The sequence below is a fragment of the Pisolithus orientalis genome, assembly GCF_024613125.1.
Source record: "Pisolithus orientalis strain OTSU chromosome Unknown F5J12scaffold_17, whole genome shotgun sequence".
NCBI classification, from domain to species: domain Eukaryota; kingdom Fungi; phylum Basidiomycota; class Agaricomycetes; order Boletales; family Pisolithaceae; genus Pisolithus; species Pisolithus orientalis.
The window spans coordinates 726,349-738,611 of record NW_026260798.1 but is presented as its reverse complement, the minus strand read 5'-3'; the positions used below and the strand labels follow the sequence as shown (position 1 = coordinate 738,611).

At 49.2% G+C, this 12,263-nt stretch overlaps 3 protein-coding genes across 3 annotated transcripts; all 3 read right to left on the bottom strand.

Annotated features, from left to right (window-relative positions):
- Positions 1-1,726: 1,726 nt before the first annotated feature.
- On the bottom strand, positions 1,727-3,153 carry F5J12DRAFT_722320 (uncharacterized protein; the record flags this gene model as incomplete). The annotated part of the gene is made up of 9 exons (XM_051741364.1): positions 1,727-2,005; positions 2,055-2,079; positions 2,133-2,361; positions 2,420-2,576; positions 2,690-2,733; positions 2,782-2,815; positions 2,868-2,902; positions 2,952-3,060; positions 3,115-3,153. Coding segments are annotated over 9 exons (951 nt in total), but the record flags the coding sequence as incomplete, so codon positions are not given.
- A 2,657-nt stretch (positions 3,154-5,810) lies between these two features.
- On the bottom strand, positions 5,811-8,062 carry F5J12DRAFT_148059 (MFS general substrate transporter). The gene is made up of 13 exons (XM_051738154.1): positions 7,751-8,062; positions 7,673-7,696; positions 7,585-7,609; positions 7,475-7,530; positions 7,398-7,419; positions 7,158-7,325; positions 6,954-7,108; positions 6,837-6,900; positions 6,652-6,778; positions 6,468-6,599; positions 6,310-6,418; positions 6,068-6,255; positions 5,811-5,980 (listed from the first exon to the last, which is right to left on the bottom strand). Exons 1-13 carry the CDS (start codon positions 7,921-7,923, stop codon positions 5,901-5,903), a joined length of 1,323 nt encoding a protein of 440 aa, XP_051599261.1. The 5' UTR covers positions 7,924-8,062; the 3' UTR covers positions 5,811-5,900.
- A 2,607-nt stretch (positions 8,063-10,669) lies between these two features.
- Positions 10,670-11,751, bottom strand: F5J12DRAFT_893590 (uncharacterized protein; the record flags this gene model as incomplete). Its single annotated transcript, XM_051747672.1, has 7 exons — positions 10,670-10,902; positions 10,960-11,116; positions 11,168-11,174; positions 11,234-11,355; positions 11,408-11,442; positions 11,488-11,596; positions 11,647-11,751. The coding sequence occupies 7 exons, from the start codon at positions 11,749-11,751 to the stop codon at positions 10,670-10,672; spliced, it is 768 nt and encodes a 255-aa protein (XP_051599260.1).
- Between the last annotated feature and the right edge of the window lie 512 nt (positions 11,752-12,263).

Here is a 12,263-nt window from a genome sequence, read left to right as displayed (position 1 = left end):
TCCCCCAAAGACTAGGTACTGAGTTTTTGTTCTCCTCAGTTCCTCTGCAACTTCGTAGCCTTCTCGCAAAAGGTGGACCACTCACGTCTCCCGTTACACACGACTTAGTTCCGTACATGCTCTGCTCTAGTTCTTTGCAGAGCGTCTCCACACGTGTACAATGGCACGTTTTGCCCACAGAGTGGCGATGCAGGTTTTTGGAATGGAACCACGGGTCAGTACATGATATCACAGCTCTCATTCGATATCTGACGTTCCATCAACTCTCCGCCACCGCATTGTTGTCCTTCGACTGACCCCTTCGACCACTGTGGTGACTCGTGGAACCTCATTCCCACTTGCCATCTCCTGCATACAGTATCCCAGCTCGCCAATTAGGAACAACGTCCGATCTTAACCCATGATCTCGGACGCATTCACACTCTCAGGTATTGTACTTCTATCCACTTAGGACGGAAAACCCACATCGCTGGGGAAGTCCTGAAATACGTCATATCCTAGGGCAAGATTGTGACGAATCCATCGGCACGGCGAATCAGGAGACTTGTCGGACCACGCGAATGCTAAGCCCGAGAAAGCGCTGGCAGAAAGTACATAAGCGTACTCTCTGGCCTCGTGGTAAGCTAGCACAGCTGTCATCGACTATTCGTGTTGACTTCTTCAAGTCGTGTTGTAGGGAATACCGATCCCAAGGGCGAGTGCTACGAATAGGCGGTTTGCGACGATCCTAGCGTACCGTGTCACCGTTCCTGGTACTGATGACTTACCCAATCATATTCATGTTTGTGTTCTTGATAATTCAATGCGAGCAGTTACTGCAAGGTGGAGGAGGTGAGCTAGCGGCAAGATCAGGTCGGAGGATGTGGTCGACCCCGATGGTTCGGTAGCGATTCACTATGCGTATTGCCCACAGAACATTACGTAGTGGTCGTGGGCTTTCTCACACGACGAAAACAACAATAGAAGCTGAAGCGCTGAAATGCCGCGTAGCGGTTGGTTGCTGTTCCTGGGATTGACGCGTGTCTTCCACGAAGATTTCTTTCTCTTTGATTCTGTGACGATAGACTTTCCCTGTGACATGTGAACCTGCTGGTACATGTGCATCCCGGAAAAGTCAACCGTTCGTGCTCTTCATTAGTGCTGCACGCTGACTTTCGTTCCCTGCTGAATGTCAAAGTGAGCGCTATCCGTCGACTACGCGTACACTCTGTCTCACGGCCCTTCTCAATTGACAGAGGCATATGTCTACACACGGGGAGGTGACCGTATTATCTGGCACCTGGAAACACGGCGAGGTCTAAATGAGTATGGAATAGCAATCCTGGACGCGATGGTCAGTGGGGGGACCTCTGGGCCAGTGTGGGCATGTTTGAGTCAGCATCCAAGGGTGAACAAGTAATGTCCAGGACCGTTCTTACTTGTCCAGAAAGTTAAGACCTCACTACGTCCGTCGCCGGCTCAACATTCTAAGTGCACCTCCCTCACTTCGCATATGCACCCTGCGGTCTCATGACTACTGTGCATTTCAGCTCACTTCTCCTGCTGCATTTCCACATGTTCGCGATGGTGCACCGCTCCATTTACATTAAGGGAGTCATTGGTCTTCCCAATCTATTCTATCGAGAATGCAATCATGCTGTTGCATCCTAGCATTACACGTTTACAGTAAATAGTACACATCCTAATATGTCACGCAGACCCTGAAAGCTGGAGAAAATCTAGTGTGTCATGGAACCGTGTTCAAGCCAGTCGTCATAACGAAGCTGTCATCGCCAGCCACGTAACCATGTCGAAAACGATCGTGCGCCATCCCTGCAATAGTAACATGCGCGCCCTCTAGGTTGCGCGAAGCTCTGCCTGGAATCAACCTTGGACGAGTAAAAGCATACAAGATCGTGTTGAACAGACCGGATAATGCGAACAATGCGGCTGAGGAAGCTGTCACTGAAAACGGAACGTTGTCGCCCCTGATTTGGGAAAAACGAGCCGCTGACAAGGGCAGCACCTATCACTCCTTTAGCGCAATCATATTGATGACACTGAAGACCACTGACCAGTACGACGTACAAGAGGGGGTAACTGTAAAATGATTCGTTCAGAAGCCACCAATTCGTAGAATAGGAGCCACCTACAAGAGCATTTGAGTTGCTCTGACACTCTCTGGAGATGTCCCCCCTCCATGAGCAATTATTCCCCTCTCTTGCTTTCCCCCCCAGTGCAATTTGTAACGATCCACAACAACAAGCCGCTTGATAACAAGTGCAAGGAGCAGGTATGAGATGATGTTCAACACAGCAGTCAGCCACATCCACATGTAGTCGAGGCCAATCTGCTGCATGATACCTCTGTCAATCCAGCACCCTGAACAACAGTGTCGGTTCAGGTTATCAAAAGATAAAATTGAACTATAAAGACTTACAATGGCTAGTGGGACCGTAGATGTTGTTTTGAACCACGTTCGGCACGACCACCAGAATAGCGATGACCAGCCAAATTATTGCCAGTATACGGGGCGCAAATTTTGGCGGAAATATCCACTCTAGCACCAAAACTCGCAGTATGTGCAAGGCAATGGCCTATCCCCAATCATTATTTCATTACCACAACAGTTTATGTGGCTGGCGTACCATTGTACTGGCAAAAGAAAGCCCATAGGCATATGAAGAGGATGACTTTTCGATTTTGATACACACCTAAGAGAAACTCCAAGATCACCCACGTGCATGAAGAGACCTGCATGCAATGAAAGACGAGCGTCCAGTAAATTGAAAGCGGAAATACCTTGAAGGGTGCAAAAAGTACCGGGATACACCCTCTGGCGATTAGATGAGCAAGCACGAGGAATCACAAACGCGTTGAAGGCGCACGGCTTCTACGATCCACTTGATGGTGAGCAATTCACCTGTACATCGTCAGTCATTGACAGGAAGCACGAAATGCTATGTACTGACCCAACGATGCGATAAGGTCAGAAATCATTAGATTGAGGAAGTAATAGTGTACATGTGTTTCGGTGGACCACCTGCGCGAGGAATTTGGCTTGATAGTAACGGTGCTATACTGACGCGAAAATCAGTCCGCTGGGGGGGGGGGTGCTGAAGGGAAAAGACCCACAGCAATGTACAGCAACAGACCACCGGCGGCAAGCGCTGATGTAGCAGGACGCCACTACCATGACGATCATCCACACCTTGACCTCGGAATCGAATGGATCGCTCATGGCTAGTGTGTTCAGGCAAGAGGCATCTGTCCCATGGCGAGGGTTGGAATATTTAAGTAAATGGACTTCATCATACATGGCAGGACTATACGTATCTCTGATTACGGTCTATCTTCCGATCATGGCGGTGGCGAGTGTACTGAGGGGTGCACAGCAGGTGGGAGCTGGCCATAGAACAATGATTATCACCAAATTAAGTACGGCTGCTATGTATCATAATGCGACCTTGCCAAGTCATTTCTTTTCGGTCCGATACTGTCACGTATGACGCCCCGTGACCTACCCGTGACATAGCAAGGTCCCTGCTGTAAGGAGACCACTGCACTTCAAGATACTGTGTTTTAGAGCACAAATATATTTTCATTGGAACATAGTTGTTCAAATAAATCGGTTTCTGACACTTTTACAGTAGTATATGCACTAGTTAGAGCGGTTTTGCACGTGTAAGTCTTCCCTGTGTGTGACTGTGTGACACTAGTGGTTGTCACGCTGTTCTAGAAACGTGGAAACGTTGAACGCGAACGTCAACAACGTGGCCTCTGCACTTCGCTATGAATGAGTATATTGTAGTGGCTGGGTATGTACTCACATTCCAACTGAGATGAGCAACGCTTCCAATCAGATCTAAAGTTAGATCCTCCCGCCAGAGCTCCACTACAGCCGCCTTTATCAAGATTATATCCAATTTTCTATGCAGGTTACCTTCTCACCAGATCCTATCGTGTCTCACCTTTCATCCACTCTCTCCGTTAGGTGAGGCACATCCCCTTGTACTCTCCAAATATCAGAGGCTTCACGTTTTTTTTCTTGGCAGTATAGAAGGGAAGTGATGTGACTAGCAGTTGGTGTCCACGGTCATTTGATGCGTTTCATCCATCTAGGGTAAGGCTAGAAGAACGGACCCTGTCGTGCCTTGGACTTGGCTATCTAAACGCCTGCGCACGAACCACCCCCCAGGCACCCTTGTGTCTTTGGTTTCCCCTCTCCTAGTGGAGTAACTGGGTTTGGATCTCCGGTTCAGCGCCTCTGGCCTCCCCCCTCCCACCCCTCCAGCCAGCTATATCCACGATTTATACCCAAGACTCGGGCGCTTAGATAAACTCGAGCTTCCAGCGAAAAACCGACGAAGAAGAATCTGTAGACTTTTCATAAGTAGCATAACAAGGCCTACTAAGTTTCTGGACCGTGTTGGCTACGTCCATTGAGCACACTGTAGGTGGGAAATGTGCTTTCTAAAAGCTAGTTAGCTCCCCCCGGGGCTCGTGATTCAAGAACTAATACTTACCGGCTGAGTACACATCCAACTTACACACCGCAATTTATGTAGTGGTAAGCGGCTGATGTCGACAAGGTTTTCTGTGTTCCTGTCCAGAACGTTCGCTAACGGACAGAATCCTTGCCACTGTCACCTTGCCTATCCTTATTACGGCCGCAGAACTGTGTCAGCCCCTTCCGGAGCCTCCAGCCTGTAAATTCAACAGCGGGGCCGCCAGTGTCCACTTCCTCTGACTTCGAGCTGCTATATTGCGACGAATGTCTGCGTTCATCCGGACCGACACGGTCCTCATGTATGTACATCCTGGTAAAAAGCTGGCAGGAATGGATAGTTCTCGCGCAGCGGAACCTCTTCCATGCCTGGTTACCTCGTCTGCACATTAATTCCTGGCTTTCGAATGACGCGTGATCCTCACAAACCAACAACTTATGCGACATTCGTCTTGCACTCCTCTGGAGTAGGGGTGCAGTTGCTCTCACCCGTCTGCTCTCTCGTACCTACAGCTCGTTCCTCCAGTAATCGCATTCTAGTTCCATTTCGTTGTCGTTAAGCCCTGTCGCTCAGCCCTTGTCTATCAGAAGGGCCAGGCAAGTACTGCTGTCCCATAATCAAGTACTCTCTGACATGCATCCGCGAGCTGTCCAGATTGACTCTGGTCATAAATCTCAACCCATGGTCTCAGATGGGTTCACCCTCTCAGCCAGTGTTTTCAATTACTTGAGACGGCAACCCAGTAACTCTTGGGGTCATGGTTAAGGGCAAGGTTAAGATTGAGTCTTCGGCGAATCGGAAGTCTCGTCGGGCTACCTTCCAAATGAAGGACTAATCCGAGAAGAGGCTGTACAAGTCTAGGTACCACTTGCTCTGCTTCTAAAGCCCTGTTGTAAGTTAGCATAATTATCATCGACTACCCATGTTGAATGCTGTGTTGGCAACCCTCTCCGTTCACACACCTTTGTCTATGGTTGGGATCGACCATCGGCCCTGGAGGGGAGTGTCGCGGATAAGTAGGTTGACGTTATGGATACTGATTTGCGTTGGTGCTATCTGAACCAAGTTCATGATCATCTCGGTGGAAAGGTTGACCCTCGCTTCGAGCCGTACAGGCTGTGGATTCTTATGCTCCTACACCCGCTCTTCGTGTACCGCACCGACCAATATCGTCACGGTTTTACGTCAACGTCTCGCAAGCGTCTCCCTCAAAGCCATCATAAGTCATCTTAGACAAGCTGTAGCCCGACGTCCAGGGGCCCTGTGTACGCCAGCGTATGTATTCATTCTTGTTCCACATCTGTGCCAGCATGACGATCCATGTCGTTCTCTAGCCATCTATGACCGTCATATTATGTATATCCGGTTGTCCACTATGAGCATGACGCAGGAGCTTGTGGCGCCGGTAAGACCCTAACACTTGCCGTATAACCGTCCAAGTTGGAGAAGTCGTACCACAAAGAGCAGCAAGACTGAAAGTAAGACAACACCACCTGGAAGAGTTAACGAAACATCACTGAGCATTGGTATGCCTCCAAAAAAAACTGAAAGGGGAGAGACAGCGGGGAAGCAGAACTCACCGGCGTAGAACCCTGGACCTTGGAAACCCCCTGTCCGAGCGTTGATTGCGCCTGATATCGGCGTACCCGCCAACGTACCAAGTGACGAAATTGACAAAAACATCCCTACGCGTCGGCCCACGTCTCCTACATCGCCCATTGCCATAGGGGGAGCAACGAAGAGGGAGACATAAGTCCCACAGGCAATGCTGCGGGGGGTATGCATTAAATATCATGTGATGTATTCTAGCGGCAGCGCATACCCGTATATCACCGATATCGCAATAAGCTGCCCTTGGTTCGAAGCGTAGGGCCAAACGAAGGTGAGAATTCCAACCAGACTTGTAAATGGTATCATGACATTGAGTGGACCTACATTCTATGGTGAGATTTAGATTGGGGGGAAGTGCGCAGTGTTTACCAATGCGGTCGGCGAGGAAGCCGGCAGACAACCGGCCGAACCCGGATGCCGCGTTCGCGATTGCGGTGAGGTAGAATGGAAAGTTGTTCGACACGCCCACCGCCGTAGCACTGACGGGTAAATAAGTTAATGCTGTAAACGACATTAGCTAGTCACCGTGAAGGTAGGCAATGGTATGACTCACTGGTATATAGTCCGAGGGGACAAGCGACGCCAGCAATGCAATAGATAGTATATGCCGGGTTTCGAAATGCGGACAGGTTGAGAAGTCCACCTTTGACGTTCACAGGGGGCAGTCGTCTATCTATAGCCTATGTTTCCCGCGTCAGCGCAGCAACAGAAACAACTCAGTAAGTGCATCTCATTCACAAGACCGGCAATTCCAAGGGAGACAAGCATCATAAACCCGAACACGCGAACAGTCCACTTGAACCTGGGAAATTCCATTGGGCTATCCTATTGGGCGCGAGACAAAACAGAACACACCCTATAAGAGGTATAAGGTTTTGACCTGCGACGGGGAACAGTGTGCCCCCGAGCGACGAGCCAGCAGATACGATGCCAAGGGCCATCCCTTTCTTCTTGCAAAACCAATGAGATACGACGCTAAGGGCTTGCGGGAGGATGATCCCGCTGAACAACTGTCAACGGGGGTTATGTAGCTAATTATCGATAGCATTAAGCACTCACACCCGTGAAAAGGCCCTGTAAGAGGAAAAACTGCCAATACTGCTTGCATTCTGCTGTGAGGAACGTGCACACTACAAGTCCGCAACTGCTGGTGACATAGGGAATCTTGAAGTATCCTAAGTCAAAAAGTCTTCCTGTCGCAAGTGCAGGCAGAAAGATGAATGTGATCTGGAGTTACCGCGATAGAATGAGAGACGTGAGCGGCGGCGACGTTGAGTTGAAAAGTGAATCGGGACCTGCCTGAACTGATCCTATCCATGCTCTAGGTGTAAAGTTAGTTGGCGCAATGAACACATCGATGAAGGGGACGACCTCACATAACAGATGGACTTTTGTCGGATAGAAGAACCTGCTCGTAATAATCTTGAAATATCTGCGAGCCGATCAGCAATAAGCCAACAGATGTCTGACAGAGAGTAGCACTCACACCCCAAGTATTGGCATACCCAAAGCTGAACGGATGGTGAGCTCCAAACGCAACAGACGCCGACTACAATCACGTGGGGTACGCTTACGTGCAAAACGTGGTCAGCATCGACCTACATTTATGCATCAAGGCGGCGACGACGACAAAGCACCAACAAAACACATACGCCACAATAACTGACCAAGCTTTGAGCCCACCATCAGGGGCCTCGCTAGCACACTTGACGTACTTATCAGGAGCATCCCGACATGGTTTTTCGTCTAGCGTCTGATCGTCTCGAATGGTATCAGGCTCTGGAGGGGTCAAGCCAAGTTCAGCGTTTGGAGAAACCTTTGACATGATTTCGTCCCCTGGCGTGTCCAACAGCAGACTGATGAGAGGAAAGCAAATCAGGCTGCAGCGGGCACTGCCATGTCTTTACCAGGCGAATTTATAGGAACGAGAAAGGTATTCCTATCGTGAGAAGGGCATCGTATCGAGACGGGTTGGCGACACGCAGTCACTTCGATAGCCTATAGGTTGGCCAACGGACTCGGCAGGATGCCTCTTTTAGAAGTGATGTAGTGTATCAAGTGGCACATCTCCCGAGTAACGTCGAAGTGCAACAAGAATTTCGGATGTCAGTACTTAGGTCGCAAGGAGGACACCACGTGTGTGCAGATGTTCGTCATGCGGGAAGTATGAATCACAGAAGTCCGTCACGAAGTTCGTGGTGCAGAAGTAACTCAAGTCGAACCTACAAAATGTCAGTAGAACTCGAATCAGGAGGACGCACCGTATACACGGGTTGCCATGTAGCCACCTTGAATTGTCTCGACCGAGCGATTCGGGAACCTTACGAAACGGTCCTGGATGCAGGGGCGAGTTATAGACACTCTTGGTTCGCATCACCATTGGAAATCAAACAAGATGGCGCACGGCATCGCGGCATCCCAAGAAATCTTGGGAATGTTGAAATCCCTCTGGATTGCCTCTGATGTTTGCTGGCTACAGAGGTGCGACGGAGCGACTCGGGTCGATAACGAAGCCAGAAATACCGTGCAGAGGACGAGCGCGGACCCGCGGAGCAGCGAGAGAAAAACTTGTTGCCGTGACGTACTTCAGCACTTCTGTACATTCAATTGGTTTTACTGTATGACGGACCTCTTCGTACCACCGACTTACTGCATGACAAACTTCCGCACCGCGGACTTCACCTTCTGCGTAAACGTGGTGTCTGGTGTCCTCCTTCCGACTTGTTGTAACAGTGTGCCTTCTGCTGCACCTCGGCGGAATGCCAAGAGCACTTGCCCGTTCGGGAACACGATTGGGAGTCTGGTTTCCCATACTCTCTGTTCTCTTCACACGATACGACGGTGGACTTCGCCAAAACGAGTGTGGGGACCGACGCTCGTACTGGAAAAGTCAAATGTTCTGTTTGTACTCCGCACTTTACAGTCTGGGACGCGACGGTCCGCAACGGGCTAGACTATTTGGCGACGTCGACTGGACTAACTTTAAGCCGGCGTTGAACCTAACTTTGTCCGGAAATTTGTATTCATCCATTGCGACCTAGTGACCCGCGGTATATAATTGCCCAAGCAACTGACAGACTGGGAAGGATTCGATTGTTACCTTCATTGATGAATCACATGCTCGTAGGTTTCCATAATTTAGTGGCTTGGCTACTATCGACTCGCATCAGCCTAGCCTTGTTTCTGAATGCATGCGTGCTAGACGAGCCGCGACATTGAAATTCCTTGCCCCTACAGAAGCTTGGGACGATTCAGCATCGCGATAACAGGTGCGCGGCAGACCTCCCTCAGAAAGGTGGCTGACTACGACCACTAAATAAATGTTGCCTATAAACTCAACTAGTCCGCCACCCTTCTTCTTCTTACCTATTTGAGATATATCTCAATGGACATCTACGACTATCTTCGTTACGACTGAGCTCAGTACTCGTGTGCATATTGGTTAACGATGGCGTCACGCTATAATTTTGCTCGTGTCGAGGAAAATCGCACGTCTGTGACCGCCTGACCCGCATGGCACTCCACCGTCAGAACTGCGCTTGTAAGTACTCCACACGATTCCGCGTCTACTTCTCTGAAACAGGCTCTTCATCAACATCGTTACCCCATTTGTGTGTATGTTTCCTGCGCGGCTGACAACAACAGCATGTCCTATGCTGAGGTGTGCCATCTCGTAGAACGCATGTTTTACTACCTAGCTCTTCCATCTGTGTCGCCGTTACGTAGCATTCTGTAGTTCACGCTGAGAAATGGAATCGTGCGTCACTCCTACAAGCATTGCCCAATCAAATTCACGAGTTATTTTCGTGAGCCGGTGCGTCCGACATTATCATTTTATAAAGGAATGGTGCTCATTCAGGGAGCCTGCATCGAGTCCGTTAGGCCGGAAGACGAGTTGTATAGAGCCGTATTGGGTACAAGTTCTGTTAGCGTCTAATGATACGCACCTAGGGACGTCTAATCAGGACAGGTGCTCCATTTACAATGTGCAACTCGCCATTTGAAAGGTGACATCCATCAAGTTAATCCATTAAATACAAACTGATCATAGCTTGTTTACGGTAAATCGTACACACTCTAATGCGCAGTCAATCCGTTCACCAATATTACATCGACATGATAATAAGCTATATTCGTGCAGACCTTGGAGACTGTAGAAAATCAGGCGTATCATGGAACCTGGACTAAGCCAGTCTCAGTATCAAAGCTGTCGTCCTGCGCCATGCAACCCTGCGGGGGTCGATTGAACACCATCGGTGCAGTAGTAACACGCGTTGACTGTGGATCGTGCGAAGGTCTGCTCGGCATCAACCTTGGACGCGTAAAAGCATACAAGATCGTGTTGAACAGACCGGATAATGCGAACAATGTCGCTGCGAAAGTTGTCACTGCAAACGGAACGTCGTGACCCCCGAATTGGGAAAGACGAGTCGCTGCTGTAGGCAATAGCTATCGGTCGTTTAGTACAATCATATCAATGACACTGAAGACCACTCACCACTACAATGTACAATAGGGGGTAACTGTAAAGTGATTCGTCCGGAAGCCACCGACCGTAGACCAGAAGCCACTTACAACAACATTTGAGTTGCACTGACACTCTCTGTAGATGTCCCCGTTCCATACGGAATTGTTCCCTTCTCCTGAATTCCCCTCCAGCGGAATCCGTGACTATCCACACGAACGAGTCGCTTGATAAGAAGGGCAAGAAGCAGGTATGAGATGATGTTCAATACAGCAGCTAGCCAGGTCCATATATACTCGAGGGCAATCTTCTCCATAGTACTTCTGTCGATCCAGCACCCTGAACAGCAGTATCGGTTCAGGTCATCAAAGGTAAAATTGGACTATAAAGACTTACAGTGACCAGTGGGACCGTAAATGTTCTGTTGAGCCACGTTTGGCACGACTACCAGAACAAGGATAACCAGCCAGAGTATTGCCAATATGAGGAGCGCAAATTTTGGTGGAGACCTCCACCTTAGCACCAACACTTGCAGTATGTGCAAGGCAATAGCCTTTCCCCAATCATCATTTCACTACCGCGGTGGCTTATGTAACTGGCGTACCATTGTACTGGCAAAAGAAAGCCCATAGGCATATGAAGAGGATGACTTTTCGATTTTGATACACACCTAAGAGAAACTCCAAGATCACCCACGTGCATGAAGAGACCTGCATGCAATGAAAGACGAGCGTCCAGTAAATTGAAAGCGGAAATACCTTGAATGGTGCAAACAGTACCGGGGTACACCCTCTGGCGGCTAGATGAGTGAACACGAAGCACCATAAACGCGTTGAAGGCTCACCGCTTCTACGATCCACTTGACGTTGAACAATTCACCTGTACATCGTCAGTCGTCAGAAGGAAGGACAAAAGAGTATGTACCGATAGCCAGGATAAGGTCAGAAATCATCAAATTGAGGAAATAATAATGTATATGCGTTTCGGTGGACCACCTGCGCGAGGCATTTGGCTTGATGGTAACGGCGCTATACTGAAGTGGAAATCAGCCTTCCGGGCGGCGGTGAAAGGAAAAAAACTCACAGCAATGTACAGCAACAGACTAGCAGCGGCAAGCGCTGAGGCAGCAGACGCCACGCCCATGATGATCATCCCCACCCTGACCTTGAAGTCGAATTGATCACTCATGGCTAGTGGGTTGAAGAAAAAAGCGTTGAAGCAAGCATCTGTCCGTGTCAGGGGTTGAATTATTTAGATGGTTTCACAGAAAACATACGTCCTTCTGAATAGGGTCTTTATTCTGGTATGCTGTAGATAATGGATATGAGCTGATGGTCCCTATCACGATGGCGGTTTGTGTACCTGGACACACAGCAAGTGGCCAAGCTTGAGCCAAGCTGGCTACAAGAAGTTGAACGTTGAAAACGTTGACAAAGTCAATATGTGTACCTCGCTATGACAGAATATTAATGAGCATGTCGGTAGCAGCTTGGTATGTACTAGTTGCTTCGAAATTTTTCCTACCGGCATAGGAAACGCTTCCCGTTGGAGCTGATGCTTTCTGTCTTGAACTCCTGTCAGAGCCCTGTGACGGCAGCCCTTATCATGGTTATATCCGAGTTCGCTGCGCAGGGTACCATAAACCATATTCTCGCCAAATCCTATCGTGTCTCACCTGTCATTTGTTTTCTTAAGCTCCG

Coding starts and splice junctions, on each gene's coding strand:
- F5J12DRAFT_148059 (XM_051738154.1), bottom strand. CDS start 7,923: ATGTCAAAGGTTTCTCCAAACGCTGAACTTGGCTTGACCCCTCCAGAG. Junction 7,109..7,157: donor TACAGGGCCTTTTCACGGGT/GTGAGTGCTTAA, acceptor CCCCGTTGACAG/TTGTTCAGCGGGATCATCCT. Junction 6,901..6,953: donor AACCTTATACCTCTTATAGG/GTGTGTTCTGTT, acceptor GGAATTTCCCAG/GTTCAAGTGGACTGTTCGCG.